General features: G+C 44.2%; 1 protein-coding gene across 1 annotated transcript in view; it reads left to right on the top strand.

Moving 5' to 3' along the window:
* The first annotated feature begins 618 nt into the window (after positions 1-618).
* Positions 619-22,427, top strand: part of KHDRBS3 (KH RNA binding domain containing, signal transduction associated 3) — a 107,310-nt gene continuing 85,501 nt past the window's right edge. The window contains 2 exon segments of the mRNA XM_033155892.1: positions 619-1,115; positions 1,118-1,162. Coding sequence (XP_033011783.1) covers positions 1,076-1,115; positions 1,118-1,162 — 85 coding nt within the window. The 5' untranslated portion in view covers positions 619-1,075.

Consider the following 22,427-nt stretch of genomic DNA (forward strand, 5'->3'; position numbering starts at 1 on the left):
AAAAGAGACTCAGACTTTCCCCTCAGTTTTACTGTTTTATTTTTCTGTAAACCGCTTCGAGGTTGCTTTAAAAAACAATAATGAAGCGGCGTATAAATTCTGTGAACTAAATAAATGAGGGAGCGAGCGAGCAAGGCGTTTAATGCGCCCTGAAGCGGATTTGAACGGCTCCACCCAATGTCAATTGGCACGAGCGCGCCGCTTCAATGCATGACAGCAGCCACGCGCGCTATGCCCGCCCCTCGCTTCTCTCCGCCCAATCCCCGCAGCGGGAAACGCTCGCACCCAAGCTCCCTTCCCGCCCTTTTGCCGTTGACTTTGGCGCGCGAGTCTCAAACACCAGCGAGGAGCGGGGGGGAGACGCCCCGTTGTCCTCCAAACCGAACGCAGGGGGTTGGGGTGAGGGGGAAAATCAACCAATCGGAGAGCGAGTTACGCTTTCTTTCGTAGACAAGCGCGAATCCTACCCAGTAGGAAACAAAGGTGGGCGGGCGGGCTCGAGCCGCTCCTCCTCCTCCTGGTTCCGAGTTGCCTGAGAGGGAGAGGCAGGGGGGCGTGGCTTCCTGACAGCCGGGGGCGTGGCGTGCAGGGGGCTATTTAAAGAGGACTGCGCCGGCGTTCGAAGGCTCAGTCCGCGGCTCGTAGCCGGTGCGGGCGGCTGCGTCTGGAAAAGGAAGCGGCGCTGCTGCGCTGCTGGTTTGGATAAGCAGGATTTGGTGGGGAAAGCAGAGGCGCGCGTGGCTTTTCCTGGATGCGCCTGGCTTGGAGGGCGTAACAAGTGTCGCTTCCTCCTCGTTTCCTCCCCTTTTTTTCGTATTTTTGCTGCTTTCCCCTTACCTTGCTCCTTAATATTTTTTGTTTCCGTTTTTCTCCGTGCCGAGGCTGCATTGCAAGCGAGGATTTATTTGCTGCGCGGCTGCCGCTGCACCGACGTTCGTGCGCGCGTGTTTTTCTCTCTTTTTTTTCCCTCTGCCTCCTTCCCGCTTTTCCTCCCTCTCCTCTTTTTGTTTTCTTCTGCCTGGCGTGTTAGGCGAGCCCGGGTCCCCCACCTTCCCTCGGGCAGGCGGGGCGGGCCATGGAGGAGAAGTACCTGCCGGAGCTGATGGCGGAGAAGGACTCCTGGATCCGTCTTCACCCCACGCGCTGAGACTGGTTAACCAAGGTGCGGACATAGAAAGCCTGCAACTTGCATTGAGGAGGGTAATGGGGCGTTGCAAAGCAAAACGGGGGTTGGGGTGCCTTGATTTTGGGGGTGCGGGAAAAAAACAAAATGCAAGCTTATTTTCTGGACGGAGCAATGCAAGTCGGGTGCAACGTCCTCTCGGAATTAAATGAGTCGTACGGAAGTAGGATTGCACCACCCTAAACCTTTTGTTTTTGTTGTGTTGCATTACTGTGCGTGAATAATGGGAAGGTAGACAATAGGCACTTGGTAAGAAAGATAGGGGGCGGTGCCAGGGTAACGGCTGCCCACCCTGGAAAGGTGCTGGTTTTGTGTTTGCGGTGTCGTTCCTTGCAAGTGCAGGAGATCCCTTTAAACTGGCTGCCCGCAGACTTTGGGAAGCAACTCCGAAGCGTGAACTAGGTAGGGGCTTCTGGGTAAGTCTGCATTGGATGAGTAGTTCATGAGCTGCAAAGGCAATTGCATCTTTCGGAGTGTGTGTGTAAGCTTGCATTTCTCTAGCGTTAACGTGGCACCCGGGGTGCTCAAAAGTGCTTTTTGTTGGGTGTCCTCTCGGTAATCCTAGCAGCATCTCCTGCAAGGTAGCTCTGTGCTGCTTATCCCTACATATTGCAAAGAGAGAGAGAGAAAGAATGGTTGCAACTATGGCTATGCACCCAATGAGTAACAACTAAAATTGAGATTTGGAATCAGGGTCTTGCACCTGGTTGTCGCTTTCAGCTGGGCTCTTCCTGCTTGTAGAGTTAAGCAAAGTAGGATATTGGCTGTTAGTCCTTTGCATCCAGTGGCGGCATGCCTTCAAACACCAGCTGCTGATGGCAACAAGGGAGTGTAGCCTTCCTTGTAAGCTTCCTGTAGGCACCTGTGAAAGTGGTGCTGGGCTTCCATCTGAGCCTTCTGGGTGATTTGGCAAGGCTGGCTTTGTTATATTTTGAAATGGACGCAGGAAGCATGCTAGAATGGCTTGGGATTTTGTAAAGAGAAAAGCTGCTTGGGTGACTGCTCTCCCAGTGTGAAACAAAAGCGGAGATGGTGTGTTTGGGTTTTGAGTGATAGGCAGCCTCATTCAGGTGCAAGGAGTCCGTATTGCCTGGGATTGGAGGGCTTCTTAAAAAGTACCTGTGGGAAATGGGGGCCATGTCGTGAGGGTCCTTAAGGGACAGCAGCACACCCTCCTGTTGACAAGTGCCCTTTAGCAGAAGTAATGGAGCTGTAGGTTCCTGAAGCGTCTGGGAGTTCTCAGACAAAAGTTCCCTCTGTGGAAACTTCATTTACAGGCTTGACCAGATGGATCTTATCAGACAACTGTTCTTAACAAGCATTTTAGAAATGTGCTACATGAGGGTGATCTTCGGGGAAGCAGCCCTTGGTAAAAAAAATGGATGTTTATTGCTGAAATTTTGTGTTTCTGGGCTCGACATGTATTTACAGGGTGTTGGGCAGGGAATGGATTTTGGAAGTGAGGATGAACGAGCGAGCGCACTATGGGAACAAAAGATTTGTAGGGGTCTCTCAAGGGGCAGGGCAAGCAAGCTTATGTTCCAGAAAGTCCTTTAGGTGGGGGTAGCAGTGGGTAAAAATCTGGTTTCCCCCATCCACACTAGAGAAAATGGGGTTGTGCTCTCTGGGGAGTTGAATGAACATGTGATGCAATAGGATTTTGTGGGGAGCAAACATAACCATAACCTTTTTTCTTCACCCAAAGCTCTTGTGGTTAATTGGTAAGAGGGAGTACAGTGCCATGAAGTTTGGGAGTGGTCATTAGAGTTGTGTTCTAGAAACTGGTGTGCACGGAAACACAATAAGCCTGCAGCAGGGTGATGATACCTTGCCCCCCCCAAAAAAAAACTAGGGCCTGTGCGAGTTGTTCACTCACTTGAATAGGCTGAGATACCAGTGATCCACACACCTTCCCTCTTTGCTAGCATGGGCAGGTGCTTTCATATTTCCTGCCTTTGATCTCACATCTGCTTAGGAGAATTTGTCATGCTGGAAATCAAGTAGCATACTCCAGAGCTTGCCCCCCCCCTTGGTACTGGCTAATTTCCTGGGGGGAGGGAAGCCACTGTGTGCCTGTGACCCTCAAGTGTGTCTCTCCCTCAGTGGACCTGGTCCCAGAGGGATGTTCCTGCTGCCTTGGGTATTTTCCCCTCTCTGGATTGTCCAATTTCTTTGGAGTGGAACCAAACACCCCAACCCTATTTTTCCATAGCATCTCGGAATATGAGGTGCTTTGGCAAACGATGCAGCTGTGAGATTGGTATATTTTTCTATAGTCGGTGTCACCTTTACATTAAAAGGTAATCTGACATCTTGTGGTCAGTAGCTTTTTTCATTTTGGTGAAGAGGGCATCTTCACAGTGTCTTTATGTTTACATTGCAATGTAGCCGAAACAAATTCCAAGTATGTTGGAAAATGTACTTGGCCAATAATAAATTATTCCTATTCCTATTCCTAAATATCACATATTACCGACGTACTTGAACTGCACAACTAAGTATCTCTTTTGACATTTGCTCTTTTGAGGCATCTTGTATATATACCAAGAAAGGGGTTTTATTGACATTAGAAAGGTGGTTTTTTTTGGGGTGGTGGACATGGAAGTGCTTCCGTTTACTAAAGTCTTGGTTCTCTCCCAACCCCCCCCCACTTAAAAAAATAGCAATTTCAGTTGGATGATTTCTTCCTGACCTTGCTGTTTTCATGTTGCTGTTGGGCTGTGTGTGCATGGGAGAAGCATGATGGATGTCTTGATCACCAGCAAAGTGGCCTTCATTAGCTAGGAAGCTGAGAATAGCAGATGGGACTTGCAATAACAATAGGGTTGCCTGCACCTGCCAAAGTTTGAAGTGATGCTTTCCTATTGACATCGTTCTCATATTAAAACTAATCCAGCAAATCCGGCAAGTGGTTCTTGTTTCTGAGCTTCCTAGTTTTAAGACAAGGCTCTAAAAATAGGGAAAGGGCTGTAGCTCAGTGGTAGAACATTGTTGTGCAGGCAGAAGGTCCCAAGTTTCAATCCCATACATCTATAGATAGAGACTCTGGTCTTCAAGAGTGTAGATACTGAGTTAGATGGCCCCACGGATCTGACTTGGTATAAGCAGTTTCTTCTATGTTCCTAAAAGGGTGCTTTATAACAGTTGGAAGGGCGGGGTATAAATAATAAAATTATGTGTAATAAGGCTGAAAAAGGGGCTGTTGAGCATTCCAGACAAACCTTGCGGCCCCTTGAGTCCAATGGGGGATTGCTTGCTAGCATCTTTAGGATGGTTGCAACCTGTAGGACAGGTTAGCATCTCTGAAGTCAAATGATGGGACAATGGCAATATGTTCTGATGGCTCACACAACTTGGGATTTGCATATTTTTCTGACGCCTCTCAGTAGGAACTGTCAGAAGAGAGGTGCTGCTTCATTGCGTGTGATCTGTCTGGGACATGCTTGGACAGACAGACCAGTTATTTAAGGTCCGTAATGATGTGTGGCTAATACCTGGACATAGTTTGCAAAAACTTGGGAAATAGGTCTAGCAGCTGGTGTGATAGCCTCTTCAGAGGTGGCAAGCCACTGATACTCATTGCTGGGGAGCAACAGTTGCCAATGTCGTTTTTGCCATTGTGCCCTACTTGTGGGCTTTCCTGAAGCGTTTAGCTAGCTGGTGTTGTGGAAATGGGAGCTGATTACATATTGTGGGTTGTATCCTGTGCTTGTCTTACTCCAAGTAGGCCCACTGATGAACTTAAGCCATTAATTTTCAGAGCACCTATTCCAAGTAAACTGAGTTGGATACTAGGCTACACTTCATTTTCAATTGGCATTGTTTTGACTTCTTTTGTGATTGCTCCCCTGTGCTCCTTGGGGATGGAGGGAACGGCTGTAGCTCGCTGGTAGAGCATCTGCTTCACGTACAGAAGGTCTCAGGTTTAATCCCCAGCGTCTCCTGGTAGGGCTGGGAAAGACTTCCGTCTGAGATCCTGGAGTCTGAAGAAACAGTTGGTCAATCAGGTAGATAATACTGAGGTTAGATGGTCCGATGGTCTGACCTGGTATAAGGTAGTTTCCTGTGTCCCTGTGAAGGGCAGGATATACATTTAATTAATAAACAATAAACCTTTGCATGGTCTAGTAGGGCTTCTGTGTTAGACTGATGCCAAAATCTGCTCAGTTATGGGATAGTTCATTCTGATGCAGGCTATTAAAACCGCACAAAGCAGTGTATTTGCGTCACACAAGACGTCATATCATTCCCTTCTGCACAGTGCTAGAACCCTTACTCTTCATTGATAACATTTGCTATTTAAATTGAACAGTTGGAGAGTTGAATTGTTGTTGTTCAGTCATCAGATCGTGTCCGACTCTTCATGACCCCATGGACCAGAGCACACCAGGCACGCCTATCCTTCACTGCCTCTCACAGTTTGGCCAAACTCATGTTAGTAGCTTTGAGAACACTGTTGAATATAGTTGAATATAGCACCGTAAAAAGGAAGTAACTGTGTATCTCCCCCCCCCCCCCGACAAACTAATTCAGGTGTAGCTGCTCAGGAAATTAAATCTGCATCTTTTGAAATTACCTTTGCAAGAGTGAGTAACTTGCAGCAGGTATCCTGTCACAACAGGTAACCTGAGTGGTAGGTTAGTACTGTACATTACTACTGCTTCAGTATGACTTGGGCACCAGTAAAAACTGCCGTTTTGGTTCTGCTGGAATCTAACCTTAAAGCAACATTGGGTGGAAAAAAAATGTGATTTTTAACACTGTTAACCTGTCTCTACGCACCTTAGAATTTGAGGTTACCCAGTAAAGTTCACTGCATGTAGCTTCAGGGTGGATAGAAGCAAGGACCCTGCACAACACACACTTTAATTTGTGACACTGCTTTTTTAAAGCAAATGGTGGACTAGGAAGATAACTTAGCAAATCAAGTTTATCAAGTTGCTTGTGATACTAGGTTAACCTCTGACTATTTTTGCCAACAGTGAACCAAAATGGAATGAAGAGTACGTGTTTTTTGAATGCAGGCTTCTGCAACTCAGTTTGCACATTGACTGTAAGACATGCCAATAGAACCTAAAAAGTATGTTGATTCAGTTGTAGGAGCAATAGGAAATTAAGAATGGGAAAGAAAGATTTAGAGCTGGCAATAACTGGTTACCTTTATCTTTTGGGGGATTAATGCAAATCTGAAAAGGTCTTTAAAAAGTGTTGGACAGAATTTCCACATCCAAGCAGCTGAGCCAGAGCCACATGCACTTGCATCTCTATTAATAATATCAGAATGGCACTTCTAATGCCCTCGTTGAGGCATGCAGAGTGTGGAGAGCTCTGTTTGTGCATCTGTCTAGGATTCTGCAAGAGCAGTTTTGCAGTGATGAATCGCTGAAGATTTCCACCTAGTATGTCCTGAGCAAAGCACTGTAGCCACAAATGTACTGTCTCAATTAAAAGGCAGGCTTATGTAACCTTTATAACTGCCTGGCTGCGAGCTGACCCAGTGTACATGTTTCAAATTTAAGAGTGTGAAGCAGCTACTGGGTGAAAAGAAATGACAAGCAACTCCTTGCGTGGCATGTTTTTTCTTCTTTTTGCACAGAAGAGGATGAGCTCTTCCTAAGAACAGCATAGCAGTAACATAAAATGCTTGTTTACATTTACAAGCTGTTGGAATAATTGTTGTACATGTATTGTGTTTTGTTGAGGCTTTCACTCCACTGAAGTATCTCAGTCTTGGAGTGGCAATCAGCTTTGCAGCTCCAGGTTTTTACCAGTATACCCAAGTGGCAGTTGCAACTAGACGTGCATTTTATTTATCCTAGATATTATATCCAATTTTTACATTAAACAGAAGTAACTCAAAACTGTTTGCAAAGTAAACAGGCAGGCAACAACAACAAAAGATAACAATCACACCCATTAAAAACAAGTTAACAGGACCAGCGTGGTTAAGAGCAGTAGACTCGTAATATGGTGAACCGGGTTCGTGTCTCCACTCCTCCACATGTAGCTGCTGGGTGACCTTGGGCTAGTCACACTTCTCTGAAGTCTCTCAGCCCCACTCACCTCACAGAGTGTTTGTTGTGGGGCGAGGAAGGGAAAGGAGATTGTGAGCCTCTTTGAGACTCCCTAGGCTAGTGATAAAGCAGGATATCAAATCCAAACTCCTCCTCCTCCTCCTCCTCCTCCTCCTCCTTCAAAGAAGCAGGACCAAAATAGTACCAATAAAACAAAGAGCCAGAACTAACAGTAGACTAAATTAGCTTATGTAGTAACAGGCTCAAGGCTTGTTTCAGACCAAAATGCATTCAAAAACACTGGTGGCACGTGAAGACGGAGATGGCTTAGCTTTTTGGGGCCACACTGCCACAGTTAAACCCCAGGATAGATTTTAAGGGTTTGGGGAAGTGTAAATCATTGCGCTGGTTACTTAACACTGCATGCGATACAAGCCAGAGCCAGGAGCAGGTGCAACTGGCACAGCAGCCAAGACTGGGCATAAGTTCTCCTGGCCAGATGTGACACCTGGCCATCTGATGACAAGACTGGGCTCAGAATTTCTCTAGCTACAACACTGATCTTTCAAGGGTTGTGTGCAACCCTTTCTGGAACAGACTGACATCCTATACCTGCACCAGTAGGTGAAATGACGAAGAGCACCTTTTGCCTTGTTTTGATAGAATTTCAGTAGGTTAAACCCTCATTCAGCCTATCACTGACTCAGCTTCAGAGCTTCCCTGGAGTGAGATGACAAGGAGATGCAGAAAACCCACAACAACCCATCTGAACGCCATGGGAGGAATGAAGGAGGGAGAGAAGCAGGCGGTGACGAAGAGGCGCTGAGAAGGAAAGGCAGGAGGAAAACGTAGCAGCAGCTGGCGTCACACGCCCCCTTCACAACGCTGCCCTGCTGAGGTGGGCAGGTGGGCGAGGCAACTCCCGCTGCTGACGGTGCCCATCGTGGGACAAGATTGCTCCGTCTCTGAGAAGAAAAGTGCTGCCGTGTGAGGGAGAGGGAAAGAACGCATGCGTGTTGGCAATCCATGTGGTGATTCCTGGACCGTCTGCGGGCCAGATGTAGAAGGCAATTGGGCCTGATCCAGCCCGCGGGCCTTAATTGGCCAACCCGTGCTCAAGCACCGTTCATTGGCATGTGGGCAATCCCAGCGCCAGTCCTTGACATCTTCTAAAAGGATCAGCTGATAGGAAAAACTTCTGCCTGAGACCCTGCCATTTGGGAGGAGGCAGAACTGAACTGTGTAAGACCTGGTGCGAGGCAGCCTGCTTTATGCAATTGTTACGTATTATTATTACTTTGTGTAGTCTTCCATGTGTCTGCCAAGGTGAGCTTTGTATCTTTTAACAGTAAATAACATGTTTAATGATTTATTACGTAGAATTCAAAGAGCAGCAGGTTGGATGAAATATTGATTCATTTCAGTAGCCAGCTTCGGAATGCATTGGTTTGAGGGGTTAAAAGGAAAATTGGGCAGTTTATCTGATGAGGAATATTGAATTAGTTGTTCTGGTGTGTTGTGAATAAACTAGATTGCCCCCCCCCCCCATGAACTCTGTACAATCTTAATGGTTGCATGCACGTATTATGTCAACAAGCAATACAGTGGTACCTCGGGTTACGAACTTAATTCGTTCTGGAGGTCCGTTCTTAACCTGAGGTACCACTTTAGGTAATGGGGCCTTCTGCTGCCACCGCACGATTTTCGTTCTCATCCTGGGGCAAAGTTCTCAACTCGAGGTACTGCTTGCAGGTTAGCAGAGTTTGTAACTCGGAAGTGTTTGTAACCCGAGGTAACACTGTATTTGCTAGAGTAGTCTCTGGGGCATCACAAATGTCTATGCATATCCAGGACTGGCTTTTAGAAGCCTCATCTGCCATAGAGTATACTAGAAAACCCTGTCTCTTCTGTGGTGTATTTAGAAGGTCACTTCTGATAATTCACTGGCTTCTCAACTGCAGGGAGACAAAACAGAATTAAAAGATTCACAGAGTTACATAGTTTAAAGTGCATGCACAAGATCTGGGATTCCAGCATCCCTGTCTCTTCAGAGAAACTACTTTTTGATGCTTAACGGATCTGAAACTTTCCCTGCTAGGGTATAAAGTGAGCCTATTTCAGCCACAATTGGGCATCTGGGTCCTATTGATTTCTTCTTGAATTATACATTTCATTAAACTGCTCCCATTGAAATCAGTGGCACTCAAGAAAACCCAACACCACCTAACTTTAGTGTAGTTGTGTTCCATGTTCACCTCCAGGAGGTGTGAACGATGGTCTTTGTTCCACGCATCACATTAAACAATAGTTTGAAACAGTTTTCAGCACCAAGAAAATGTTTACTTCTCATGGTTTATTAAGAGCAGGGAATTGGTGCCTCTCCAGGTGGTGTTGGACTGCAGTTTCCATTGGCCCCCACCAGTGTGGCTGAAGGTCAAGCATTACAGGAGATCCACAGATTCTCCACCTTTAAGTAAACAAGTCTAGGTTTGGACGATAAAGCAAACCAGATTCTACCTTGTTACACATTGTTGGCAGTACCTGGCGAGGAGCACAGCAGGAACCTTTGAGCCATGTATACCAGTACATTACATGTTCACATTAATCCGTGATTTGTTTTAAACTATAGTTTAACTGGTCCTTTGTTTAAAACCTGGATTGAACAGAAATTCATGCATGTATGCAAAAGATTTTCTGAGGCATTGTTAAACACTTGAAACCTGCTGCTGTTAACTTTTTGTAGAACAGTAGGGGTCCAGCAGGAGATAATGAGAAGAGAATAATACACTTTTAAGTTGGATACCTTGCTTTTCCTTGAAGAAAAAAAGAATCCCTTTCAAAAGAAAAAGGGGAAAAACCACCCTAATTTTATTCAGCTAACTAGCATAGAAATCACAAAAGGTGCAAACACTGGAGTCTTCAGATCTGGCATGCAGTTGCTTTTAAGTAGCAGAAATCAGGGGATTAGTTAAAAGCAAGTATTGTCACGGTGCTGAAGAAGAATGCCTGCCTAGCATTCTGGAAAGTTAACTGCCAAGAACTTGGTGCAAGTTCAGTTTGAAATGGCTGATTTAATTCAGTTTAAAGTATTAAGAATCAGGTTCTCACTAAAATTAGTCTCTGCTTCATTGTTCTAATCCTGTGCACCTAATCCTTGATAGTAACTTAGACTTCCCTCTACATAAATCATGCAACAGCTCTGTGGTACCTGCACACCGTGTCCTGTTACTTTGAATAAGCCTTTTGAACTGCTCTAACTCTATTCCTAATGGTAGAAGAGTAATTCAAGGCAGCTAGGATGGGTTTTTATGCATACATGCTTACTTACAGTGGGTGATTTTGGCAAAGGGGTTTGAAGAATCGCACTGCTTGCTTTCTGCATACATGGCTACAGAAGATATGTGAAGAGTGATTCGATCATATGTTCATGAAGGACATCTGAAGATATTTGCCAAATACTTGGCTGTTTCGTTGGTTTTAGGTCGTGCTTTTGGTTTTCATTACATGGTTTGTTGCACTCTGCTTTAGAGATTTAAACAAAAATTAAGCAGTTTATAATTTTTTTGTGAGTAATAAAGCTGGGAGAAGAAATGGCGTTATCCACTGGATGTGTGGAGAAATTCAAGTGGTGGTAAACGTCAGGCAAAGCTGGTTGGGAAACCTGATGACAAGCAGGTGATGTGCGATTAGAGCTTCTGTCCAGGGAAACAGAAACTACAGGCAACAAGGACAGAGGGGAAGGAACAAGCATCTTTGAGCACAAATGAAGGTTACTAGTTCTTTTTTCATTGTGTGCAACAAGTACATGCCTGTGCAGTCATTTCATGCTATTTGTGTGCTCATCTGTGGCATAAGTGCCCTGCTCTTCTGAGGAGCCCAGATAACCATGAGGCTTCTGAGGTTACGTAGGAATAGAACGGTGCCTTTTGACCATTATTCATAAGTGCAAATAAGCCCGCAGTACCCCTTTTTGTTACGGCTTTATGACATTTTGGGGCTACTTCTGGGTTCGGCGCCATTCGGATGTGCCTAAATTGGTCGTTGCCTGTAAATTGAAATATTTTGCAGTCCTGTCCCAAGTTCACTGGGTCTGTTCATTTAAAACAGGGGTGGCCAACTCCCAAGATACTGCGATCTACTCAGAGTTAAAAACTGGCAGTGATCTACCCCCTTTTTGGGGGTTCAAGTCAAAGTTGTTGGGCTTTTTTTTAGGGAGGAGGAAAGCAAGGCTAAAATCATGAGCTTTTGGGGGGGCAATGTTGAGCTTGGGGGGATCACGAGCTACCTGTTGGACATGCCTGATTTGAAACATGGTTTTGATTTGCTGGTGGAAGGTGATTTTTCCAATCACAAACTTCCTCCTGAGTAAGCCTACTTAGTGTTTTCCTGAGCAAGAGTTGTATCAGTACATATTGGCTGGAGCTAAATAAATATTATATTTCTGAGGAAAAGAATAAATAGTGTCTGATCATTCAGCCCATGTACCTTTTTTGTATTAGTTACATTTGCTTAGACAAGTGGCCCTTGAAAACTAATTAAAATACAGCCATAGATTTGTAATTTAAGTGCCTGAAATATGTCCAGAACTTTCAAGCAGGAAAGTCAGTTTTTTTCCTACAAAGCAAAGTGCCCATATTGTCTTGTTGATATGTCAAATATTCACCATGGTCTACAATAATTGTGTATCATACTTGAATATTTCAACTTGGTTACTGCCTGTGACTTTTCTTTAAAGGAGCATAGAATGTAATTCATTTGTACTAAAGAATTGTGGTGGCAGTCATGAAAAATGAGTATAAAAAACTAACACTTTTGTATTCATTTCATACTTGATTTTAAAACCATTAACACTTAAAAGTGGCATCTTCAAAATTATTAAGCTTTTTAAAATCATTGTTATCCATCATGGCCTTGAACTTGTTTGTGGAATTGCATAACTGTGTTTTTCTGAATTTCTTCCACAATGAACTGGAAGTTTATCAGCTGGCATAGGCTGACTCTCGAGCAGCTTGTGCTGAGGAGAAAGTTGCCAGAGAAGAAAAGTTGTTTTCCTGAAATTCAATCCTCAGATCTGGAATCTATGCACATTTTTTAATAATAGTAATAATAATAATAAATAATAAATAATTTTTATTTCAGAAGTTAGGAAGGAGGCTTAAGTGGGTAGCCTGTTCATTCGGTAAATAGTTCAGAGTAAAGACTGTGCAACATTTTTGGAAAAGCTGGGGAGGAGGGCAGTTGGAACTGGAGGCTTCACACAGTTGGTTATGATGGGTCACATTTATCTGAATCAAGCTTTTGGCGCAGAATGTTTCCCAGAGACAACTTGTTTATCCAGCATTGGCTGGAAGGCTTTTCAGATGAGAATTCCACCCCATAAGTACATTAAAAAAAAAGAGTAAAGTCAGAATCTTCACTTCACTTCCCGAAGTAATGATCTGTTTCAAGGGGTATTAGTTAAATATTAGGAGAACTCTTAACTTCAGCATTGGGGCAAGCCACTATAGGAGAATGTAGTACCTGAACAATGTTTTTGAACATTCTGGTGGTGGTTAGAATTCATTCATTGGTGCACTTGGGGGGTGAGTATGGCAGGAATAGAGACAAAACAGGGCTGTAGAGCAACAAGCAACTCCTGAAAAATAGAGCACCAGAAATAATTCTGCACCTTTTTAGCCCAGCAAGGGAAGGTCTTTGGAAAGGGAATGTGGGCCACTCCATCCTTTGACAGGCTGCTAGACCTTTGATGCCTGGAGCACCCCTCTTGGGGGTTGGGGATACACAGCAGCATTTTGTTGGACAACTGTATTCACTGGACAACTTCGTAGATACATCAGAACCCCTCAACTTTCTATCCATGTACTTCAGAGCATTTCTATAAAGTGGAGTCCTGTCCCTGTTTTATGGATGGAATCATGCCTTTGAGCAGGGGTTAGCAAACTTTGTCAGCAGGGGGCCGGTCCACTGTCCCTCGGACCTTGTGGGGGGCTGGACTATATTTTGAAGAAAAAAAACAAAACAAATTCCTGTGCCCTACAAATAACCCAGTGATGCATTTTAAATAAAAACACATATTCTACTCATGTAAAAACACCAGGCTGGCCCCACAAATAACCCAGAGATGCATTTTAAATAAAAGGACACATTCTACTCATGTAAAAACGTGCTGATTCCTGGACTGTCCGTGGGGCCGGATTTAGAAGGCGATCGGGCCGGATCCGGTCCCCGGGCCTTTGTTTGCCTACCCATGCCTTTGACCATGCAGGCATTTTCCAGAAAAGTAACTAGTATGTGCAGATAGAAAACACTTCAGATTCCTTTGGTAAGCTTAGCTCTGCGTGCTAAAAATCCTAGGTCTTTCTCTCTCTCCCGTGAACAAGCTTTTAATCTTAATCCTGTGAGTCATCTAAGCTTGTCTTCATAGGGAGTCCCTGAATACCTGTCCACATTCATTTATGAATAAATCTAGCTGTCTTGAAATGGAATAACGTGGGCAAGAGACTGTCCCATTAAGAGCTTTATGTAAGGGTAGATTAGTTAGCAGATGTTACAGGCTAAAGTGTAATAGAAAAGTAATACGAATGGACCTGGTTTCCAGATCTCTCTAGAAGTAAATACAGGTACTTGTTTCCTCCCCTGTAGGCTGCAAAAATGCATGGCTGGTGACGGTAAACACCAAAACCACGACTCTAGTAAAGGTGCTCCTTCATGCTCGTGCACCTGTACAACTTAGCTCTGTTTTTTCCCCTTCAAATTTCCTTCATAGAGCTTTTTCTACATGGATTGTCTGCCTAGATATGCCAGAATGTCTGACATAGCACTTTTGTGCAGTGATGAAGTTTTGGGGTTACTCTGACTGGTGACAGTAATATGCATTTACACATGGGTCTATTGCTCTTTACCTTTTTTTTAACCTATTGCATAGAGAGAGGGTGCCTCCTCAATAGGCCATAGTGACAAGAGGCTCTGCGAGGGGACTACCTTTGAAGGTGACCTGGAAACTACAGCTAATCCAGAATGTGGCAGCTAGACTGGTGACTGGGAGTGGTTGCTTGGGACCATATAACACCGGTCCTGAAAGACCTACATTGGCTCTCAGTATGTTTCCTTTTTAAAGACAGTAGTAATTTATGGAAGTGAGAGCTGGACCATAAAGAAGGCTGATCGCCAAAAAATTGATGCTTTTGAATTATGGTGCTGGAGGAGACTCTTGAGAGTCCCATGGACTGCAAGAAGATCAAACCTATCCATCCCTAAAGAAATCAGCCCTGAGTGCTCACTGGAAGGGCAGATCCTGAAGTTGAGGCTCCAATACTTTGGCCACCTCATGAGAAGAGAAGACTCCCTGGAAAAGACGCTGATGTTGGGAAAGATGGAGGGCACAAGGAGAAGGGGACGACACAGGATGAGATGGTTGTATAGTGTTCTCGAAGCGACTGGCATGAGTTTGGCCAAACTGCGGGAGGCAGTGAAGGATAGGCGTGCCTGGCGTGCTCTGGTCCATGGGATCACGAAGAGTCGGACACGACTGAACAACAACAATGTTTCCGAGCATGGTTCAAAGTGTTGGTTCTGACTGTTAAAAGCCCTAAAGGGCCTCAGCCCTATATACCTGAAGGAGCGTCTCCACCTCCGTGGTCCAGTTCTGAGGGCCTTCTGGCGGCTCCCTCGCTGCGAGACGTGAAGCTACAGGAAACCAGGCTGATCACATTCTTGGCAGTGGCACCCTCCCTGTGGAATGCCCCCCACCAGATGTCAAGGAGATGAGCCTTTAGAAGACATCTGAAGGCAGCCCTGTATAGGGAAGCTTTTTAAGGTGTACTGTTTTATGTTTTTATATATGTTGGAAGCTACCCAGAGTGGCTGGGGCAACCCAGTCAGATGTGAGCGGGTTACAAATAAATTATTATTATTTCACTAAAGATGCAGCCAATAACAGTTTGTGTCACCAATGTTAAAACCAGTGCTAACTGATTGTGCCAAATTGCGAGAGGCGGTGAAGGATAGGCGTGCCTGGCGTGCTCTGGTCCATGGGGTCACGAAGAGTCGGACACGACTGAACGACTGAACAACAACAACTGATTGTGGGAGGTCTTTTAAATATTTAGGTGTTTAATTTATAAAAATGTTTTTGAGGTTCTTAATTGTTGTGAAATATTCAAATGTTTAAGGTTTATTACGTTTTATTGCTAATGTGTTTGCTGCCTTGTGCTTCTTTGGGTGGAAGGGCAGGGTATGTATTCCATAAGTTTAATGCAAATTAATTAATGAGAGGGAAGGATCACATGGAGCATTTGAACCTATAAGGAGCATGGGGTTGTTGGCCTGAAGAGGGGCTTTATATTCCTGTTCTTTGTGGTGGCAATGGGGAGTGCAGGAGAAAAGACTTGCGTCCAGCTCTATTCCTTACCTGTGGCTATTGGTCTTCACCACCAACTCAACACTGGAAGCAAAGCCTCCCCTGCAGCTGAGGGGATTATGTCTCAGATTAATGAATGAGTGGTGTGTGGCATCATAGCTTTAGTTCTTGTCGCATTCACATAGACTTTTTGAATGCCTGGAGTACAGAAATGCTGAAGTGTGAAATGCGCTGCTTTAAGGCTTGAGGAGCAGAATGCTGACATAGAAATGTTCATCGGGATGCTGATGCACATGGCTTAAACTCGCAGGATCTCCTTCTCCTTGCTCTGATGCATGAAGCCGTAGCTCATGAACAGCCTAAGCAGGCAGAGTCTCAGTTGAAGTGCATGCCTTCTCGGTCATGTAATGCGTGATTCTAAAATTAAAGCATTCCAATAATCTTGAAAAGGAAGTGCTTCTAGTCAGTTTTGCAATTGGTGGTGGCGAGGCAAACATCTAAAACCCACACTGGGACGACAGTGATCATGCACTGTTTGCTTCCATTCAGTGGCGGAGCTTCATGCTCCGGCACCCGGGGGGCGGGGGCGGAGTCGACAGCCGTGATGGCACCCTGCCGGGATTGCTGCGCTCCCCCTGCATTCCTCTTCCTCTGCCAGTACTTCCATTCAATTCTCACCCATCTCCCAGTTTGGTTGTTGCTGTTAGGAGTAGCTCATCATTGACCAGTCTGCAGCATTAGGAATACATTTCCAGAACATAAAGCACTGCTGCCACCAGGCCAGAGCATGGCTGTGACAAAACTAGACTTTAATTCTATTTCTCCTGTTACCTGTTTTGAATAGAGGCAAACTGGATCTGTCAGTTTTTGCTTCTTGGCTTTTGATTTTTCCAAACTTGAGTTCTCCACCAGTTTGCAAATATTTTATAAAAGTGTACACAACATTTCACATTTGTATGTGCGTTTCACTCAGTGTATGCACTGTTGTGCAGTTGCGCCTAATTTATTTTTGTACATTTTCAGTAATTTTCAAAGAGGCTAGAAATACTTTTGAAGTCTTCTAAAAAGCAAGAGCAACCTGCTTAAACTGTAAACCAAATGGAATGCACAAGATCAGTACAACCCATATTTAACAATTGCCAGATCATTGTTCCTTATGTATGTAGGTCTGTCCGGCTTGGTCTCCTGCTTTAAAAAATAAAATAAAATTCAATTTTTAATTTTACATCTCAAAACAAACATTTTACATACTGTTATGTATCCAATGACTTACCCCCTACTTCTTCCAAGGTTCATTCCACTTACCCTTCATTCCTGCGTATTTTACTATAATCTTTTCCATCAGTTTTCCACTCTTGCATCACTAAAACATCAATTACCCTGTTGTATTTATCTTAGTGCTGCCAGAGTTTCCAGCTGTGTACAATTATTTTCCATATACTTATTAAACATTTCCCACTCTTCTTTGAATATATGTTCTTCTTGCTCTCTTATTCTATGTGTTAAACCTGCAAGTTCTACATATTCTAACATCTTAAGTTGGCAGTCCTCTTTGCCTGGGACCTCCCTCACTTTCCATTTTTTGGGCTAACAAAATTCAAGTTGTTGTTGCATACTTAAATAAGTTTTTCTGACACCTAGGAATTTATGACTGGGTTATTTCCAATATGGACTCTGTTCTTTTGGGGAAAGTTATTTTAAACAATTTTTTCAGCTCATAGATCATTTTCCAATATTTTACGTTTGTACACAATCCACCACACATGAAAAAAGGTTCCCTCCGTTTCTTTACATTTCCAACACATATCTGACTGCTTTATATATGTAAGCCAACTTACTAGAGTTAAATACCATCTGTGAATCATTTTCATATAATTCTTTTCAATGAGTAACTTGTGGTAAATTTCAAATCATTCTTCCAAAGTTTCTCCCAGAGGTTTAAATCTGTGTCCTGTATCTATTGCCCAGTGTGTCGTTGAAGCTTCTGTTGCCCATTCTAATAAAAAGTTATACATTTTAGACAATAGTTTATCCTCAAAAGGTAAAGGGACCCCTGACCATTAGGTCCAGTCATGGCCAACTCTGGGGTTGCAGCGCTCATCTTGCGTTACTGGCCGAGGAAGCCGGCGTAAAGCTTCCGGGTCATGTGGCCAGCATGACTAAGCCGCTTCTGGTGAACTAGAGCAGTGCACAGAAACGCTGTTTACCTTCCCGCTGGAGTGGTACCTATTTATCTACTTGCACTTTGATGTGCTTTCGAACTGCTAGGTTGGCAGGAGCAGGGACCGAGCAACGGGAGCTCACCCTGTCGCAGGGATTCGAACCGCCGACCTTCTGATCGGCAAGCCCTAGGCTCTGTGGTTTAACCCACAGCGCCACCCGCGTCCTTATTTATCCTTACTCTGTAATAATTCTTTCAAATTGTGAGCTTTGGTCCAAAAATCCATTTTAAAAATCTAATTTAAACATGTCATGTAACTGGTGGTACTTTAACCAATCTGTAACAAGGCTCCTTAAGTCTTCCATTGGTTTTAATCTGGATTCACTCCCTGTAAAATCCAACAAGTCCCTAGAAGTTTGGTCTCCTGGTTCCATTCCTCGTCTTCAGTCTCTCCAGTTCAGAATTTCAAGCAAATCCCTCCCCTCTCCCATCTGTTTGGCTCTCTCATTCAGCTAATTAGCTGCATTTTCTGCAGCTAATTCTTGGATTTAAAAATGTAAAGCAGCGCTAAAGCAACAGGAGTGATTTGTGCAGAAGAACAGTATCCCAGGAAAGCTTTTTTGTGTTGCTGTATAAAAGGCGCTACAGTGTATCCCAGAAAGTCAACTCATGTAGTTTTGCCTCAATCTACATTTCCTCTCTTCAAATAAGGAGAAATATGTGGGGCAATGCATTCATGGTGCATGGGAGCTCCTATGGTTGGTAAGTTCCCCATATCCAGCTAAGTGTGGTTTTTCATTTAAATAGTTTAAAGCTTAGCTAGGTATCATGGGGGTTGTAGGCCAAAACACCTGGAGGGCCGCAGGTTGGGGATGCCTGGATTAGACAGTAATGCAAATTCATATGTTCCCTTTTGATATCAGACTAAATGTTGCCTCTACCTCACTTAACCTTAGCCCACAGAAATATGCTAGAGTGGCTTAACAGGCACTGCAGATCTTTACAAATGTGTGGGTGCCTTATCTCAGTGAAATACGTATCTGGACTTATCTCCATGCTTTAACAGTTGAAACGTTTTCTTTACGGAGGATGTAACACATTATTTCCCTCTCTTAGACCACTTTCGAAACCACTGCCTCTTGTGAGCTTGGCTTCTAAATGCTGGCTGGCAGGAGGCCCAAGCTGTCAAATTAGTCTGAATTTAAGCCTACACTTAAGTTGCAAAGATGGGCATCAACAGATAATAACACTTGGCAGCCCCTTGTTTTCTTGTATTCTATAGTTGACTTTTGGAATTCTCTCTGGCCTCACTGTGTGACCTTACTTCCACGAGTGGTAGGCAGAATCATCAAGTTGGAAGGGACTCTGAGGATAATCTAGCCCAGGGGTAGTCGACCTTTTTATACCTACCGCCCACTAATGCATGTTTCTTGATGGTAAAAATGTCTTTACCGCCCACCAGTGCTTGATAGGAGGATTCAGCTTGTGCCGTAGAACCCCCTACCACCCATCTAGAATCCTGAAAAGTCCACTAGTGGGCGGTAGGGACCAGGTTGACAACCCCTGATGTAGTCCAACCCCTAGCAATGCAGGAATATGCAGCTGTCCCATGTGGGTATCGAACCTGCAACCTTGGCGTTATTAGCCCCTGAGCTATCCAGCTAGCATTGTTAGTGCCCCTGCCTTTCTCAGTGGGCTGCTTGATACTTGAAGAGCCCATGGTTTTGCATAGGAGTTCCTTCATCTGCCTTCACTGATGCTGGGAGTCTTAAAAAGAGAGAGTGACCGCATTGAGTTGTAATGGATGTCGGGCTGCAGAGCATAATAAAGTGTAACTGGGGGATTTTGTTTCAGTTTTATTGAAAACTAATTAGCCATTTGAGCTGTGGGAAGGTTTAATGCATCAGGTTTCAGTAATAAAATTTTACCTTGCATCAGTCAGGGCAGCTATCCTATGATGGAAATGTTTTTTTTTTTTTTTTTTTTTTTTTAAAAAAACGTAATTGAAATATGCCAGGATAGTGAATGTAATCTAGAGTGTGGGGAAATGTGGAGTGGGGGGGGGAATTAAGAGAGTGGACCAGATGGCCCCTTTAGAAAAATAGATTAGAGAATAGATCCTCCTGGCTGTCAACTAAGTCTGCCAATTGCCTGTGATCATGAGAAATACTAAAAGCATAGCTCGCCATTTGAAAATAATGAAGGGGGTTAGAAGTAGAAAAGAATAAATGATGGAAATTTTCCGCCCTTGTACTTTATGAAGAAACTCAAGGTGGTTAGGTGTTGTCCTTAACACTTAAAGTTGTATTAAAATGAAGCAAATAGTCTATAAAATTGCTTTTCCAGAGAGATGGAGAAAAAGACACTTGGTTTTTGCAAGCAGCAGGCAACAGGAATATGAGAGACCCGAGGATACAGCTTTAAATGTACAGTAATGGAGAATCCTTTTTTTTTTACAGATGCCACTTATGTTAATAGCTTGTATAGCAAACATTCAACATTAGTGCCTTTGGGGAGTCTTTATTTGCTGTAATTATGGAGTGATTTTTAAAAAGACCGTGGCTGCTGGCCAAAATGACTTTCATCAATCTGTAACCTTCCAGAGGAAGTCGGGGGTAAGGTTGCTCTCAAGCAAAGTGCATTGTGTCAGTGTGCTGCTTAAGTGCAGCAAAGAAGCATAGGGGAATGCTACAGATCTTTCCTACAGAATCTGTGTGCGTCCTCAGTTAAGTAGTAAAATATTTTCATGTAGACGTTGGACCACGTGATTTGCAGTGGTGGGACAGGAACGTCTGGGTGGAGCTTTGCCCATTGAATGGCATGGAAACACATAGTTATTGCTGTGTACGCACGTGTGGCCACACACAACACTGCTGAACGTAGTGTGTGTGTGTGTGTGGTGATGGGTGGTTTGTCAGTATCTGAAGCTGAGTGTAGCTGTCTGCAGGTGCCTTGCTATCTTTGGACCCTCCTGTTTTGGGCAAACTGTATAGGATAATCAATATGTGTGCTCTTGTTGTTGTTCAGTCGTGTCCGACTTTTCGTGACCCCATGGACCAGAGCGCGCCAGGCACGCCTATCTTTCACTGCTTTCCGCAGTTTGGCCAAACTCATGCTAGTTGCTTCAAGAACACTGTCCAACCATCTCATCCTCTGTCCCCTTCTCCTTGTGCCCTCCATCTTTCCCAACATCAGGGTCTTTTCTAGGGAGTCTTCTCTTCTCGTGAGGTGGCCAAAGTACTGGAGCCTCAACTTCAGGATCTGTCCTTCCAGTGAGCACTCAGGGCTGAGTCCATGGGACTCTCAAGAGTCTCCTCCAGCACCATAATTCAAAAGCATCAATTCTTCGGCGATCAGTTCTTCCAACCTGGTGACCTCCAAATGCTGTTGGAGTAAAACATCATTCTTGACAATTGGCCTTTGTGGTTGGGTTTTAAGGGGAGTTGTAGTTCAAAACATCTAGAGAGGAGCAGCTTGGGGAAGGCTGGCAATAAGGCAACTTGGAGGAACCTTGCAAACACAGTACAACCTACCTGCCCAGCTGACTCTTGCAGTTCAATGCACATGTTTACTCTTTAATAGGAAAGGGAGGAAGCTGTGCTCTCTCCCTCCCTCCAGCAGACCTGCTTGTGTAGTCACCTCGGTGAAGATGCAGAGGTTTGCATCCAAATTACAGGTAGTGTATAGGAATGCTGCCAATAAAATTGACTATCCGCATTATAAACATAAGCTTGATCTTAATCATGCTGCCTTAGAAGCCCATTTCACCTATTTCTATACACCTGCTTTCCAGTCACCTTAGTTGCAATGAGCAATTGCCAGTAATGAGGCTGTTCGACCATTCCAGTTAATTGAACTAGTTCCAGAGGAATAGGACCTACTCTCAATGCTTAGCGATAGCTCAAACCTCCAGGTTTGTTTCATTATAATTTCTTTTAACTCCCCACTCTGCCAGTTCATTGTTTGGAAGGGCACATGACTGAGCAAGACAATGCATTTTGCCTGGTACCGTGTGCATGAGTCAGCAACAGTCCCCAGGCCCTTAGACCTCATGCAATTTGCTTGCTGTACCTCCCGACTGTGAGCACGTAGAATTTGTGCAGTGCAAGTCATGCCCGGTTCTTTCGGTGGCCTTCTGCTACATGCAGTTCCAGAATAACCTCAGCCAGCTTCCTACCATAGAACCCTGCGATAGGTTAGGATGAAGATTTTTCAAAACCTGTTTGTGTGCGTACGCACTAAGATGATAACATCTAATCAAGCAAGTTCTGAAGGGAATAAGCAAATAGATGCAACAGGGTTTGAGACAGCTTGGTTTGGTTGACACAAGCACTGCTTCAAAGACATGCAGTTTGAAGCAAGAATCTGTTTGAGAAGATAGATTATCTCCTCCTTCCCAGATAGGTCAATTTTGGAATAGATTCACATGCACTTTCCTCTCTCTGAACTAATTATTTGCTGGGTATGGAAATATAGTTCAAAATATGACAAAGTTGTGGCAATAGAAAAAATGGTACCCATTTCCTTTCCCCTTTTAAAGGGAAAATATTTGCATGCCGGAAGAGAAGATAGATGTGATAATGCTTCAGGCATGCTAACCTGATACAGTCCTATACTGAAATCAGTATTTGCTTTATGTAAAACATGGGTAGGATTTGGCTTTTCTGATAGGATGGCACTAGAGTACAGCAGTTAGAAATAATAATAATA

Source organism: Lacerta agilis, chromosome 7 (assembly GCF_009819535.1).
Source record: "Lacerta agilis isolate rLacAgi1 chromosome 7, rLacAgi1.pri, whole genome shotgun sequence".
Lineage (NCBI taxonomy): Eukaryota > Metazoa > Chordata > Lepidosauria > Squamata > Lacertidae > Lacerta > Lacerta agilis.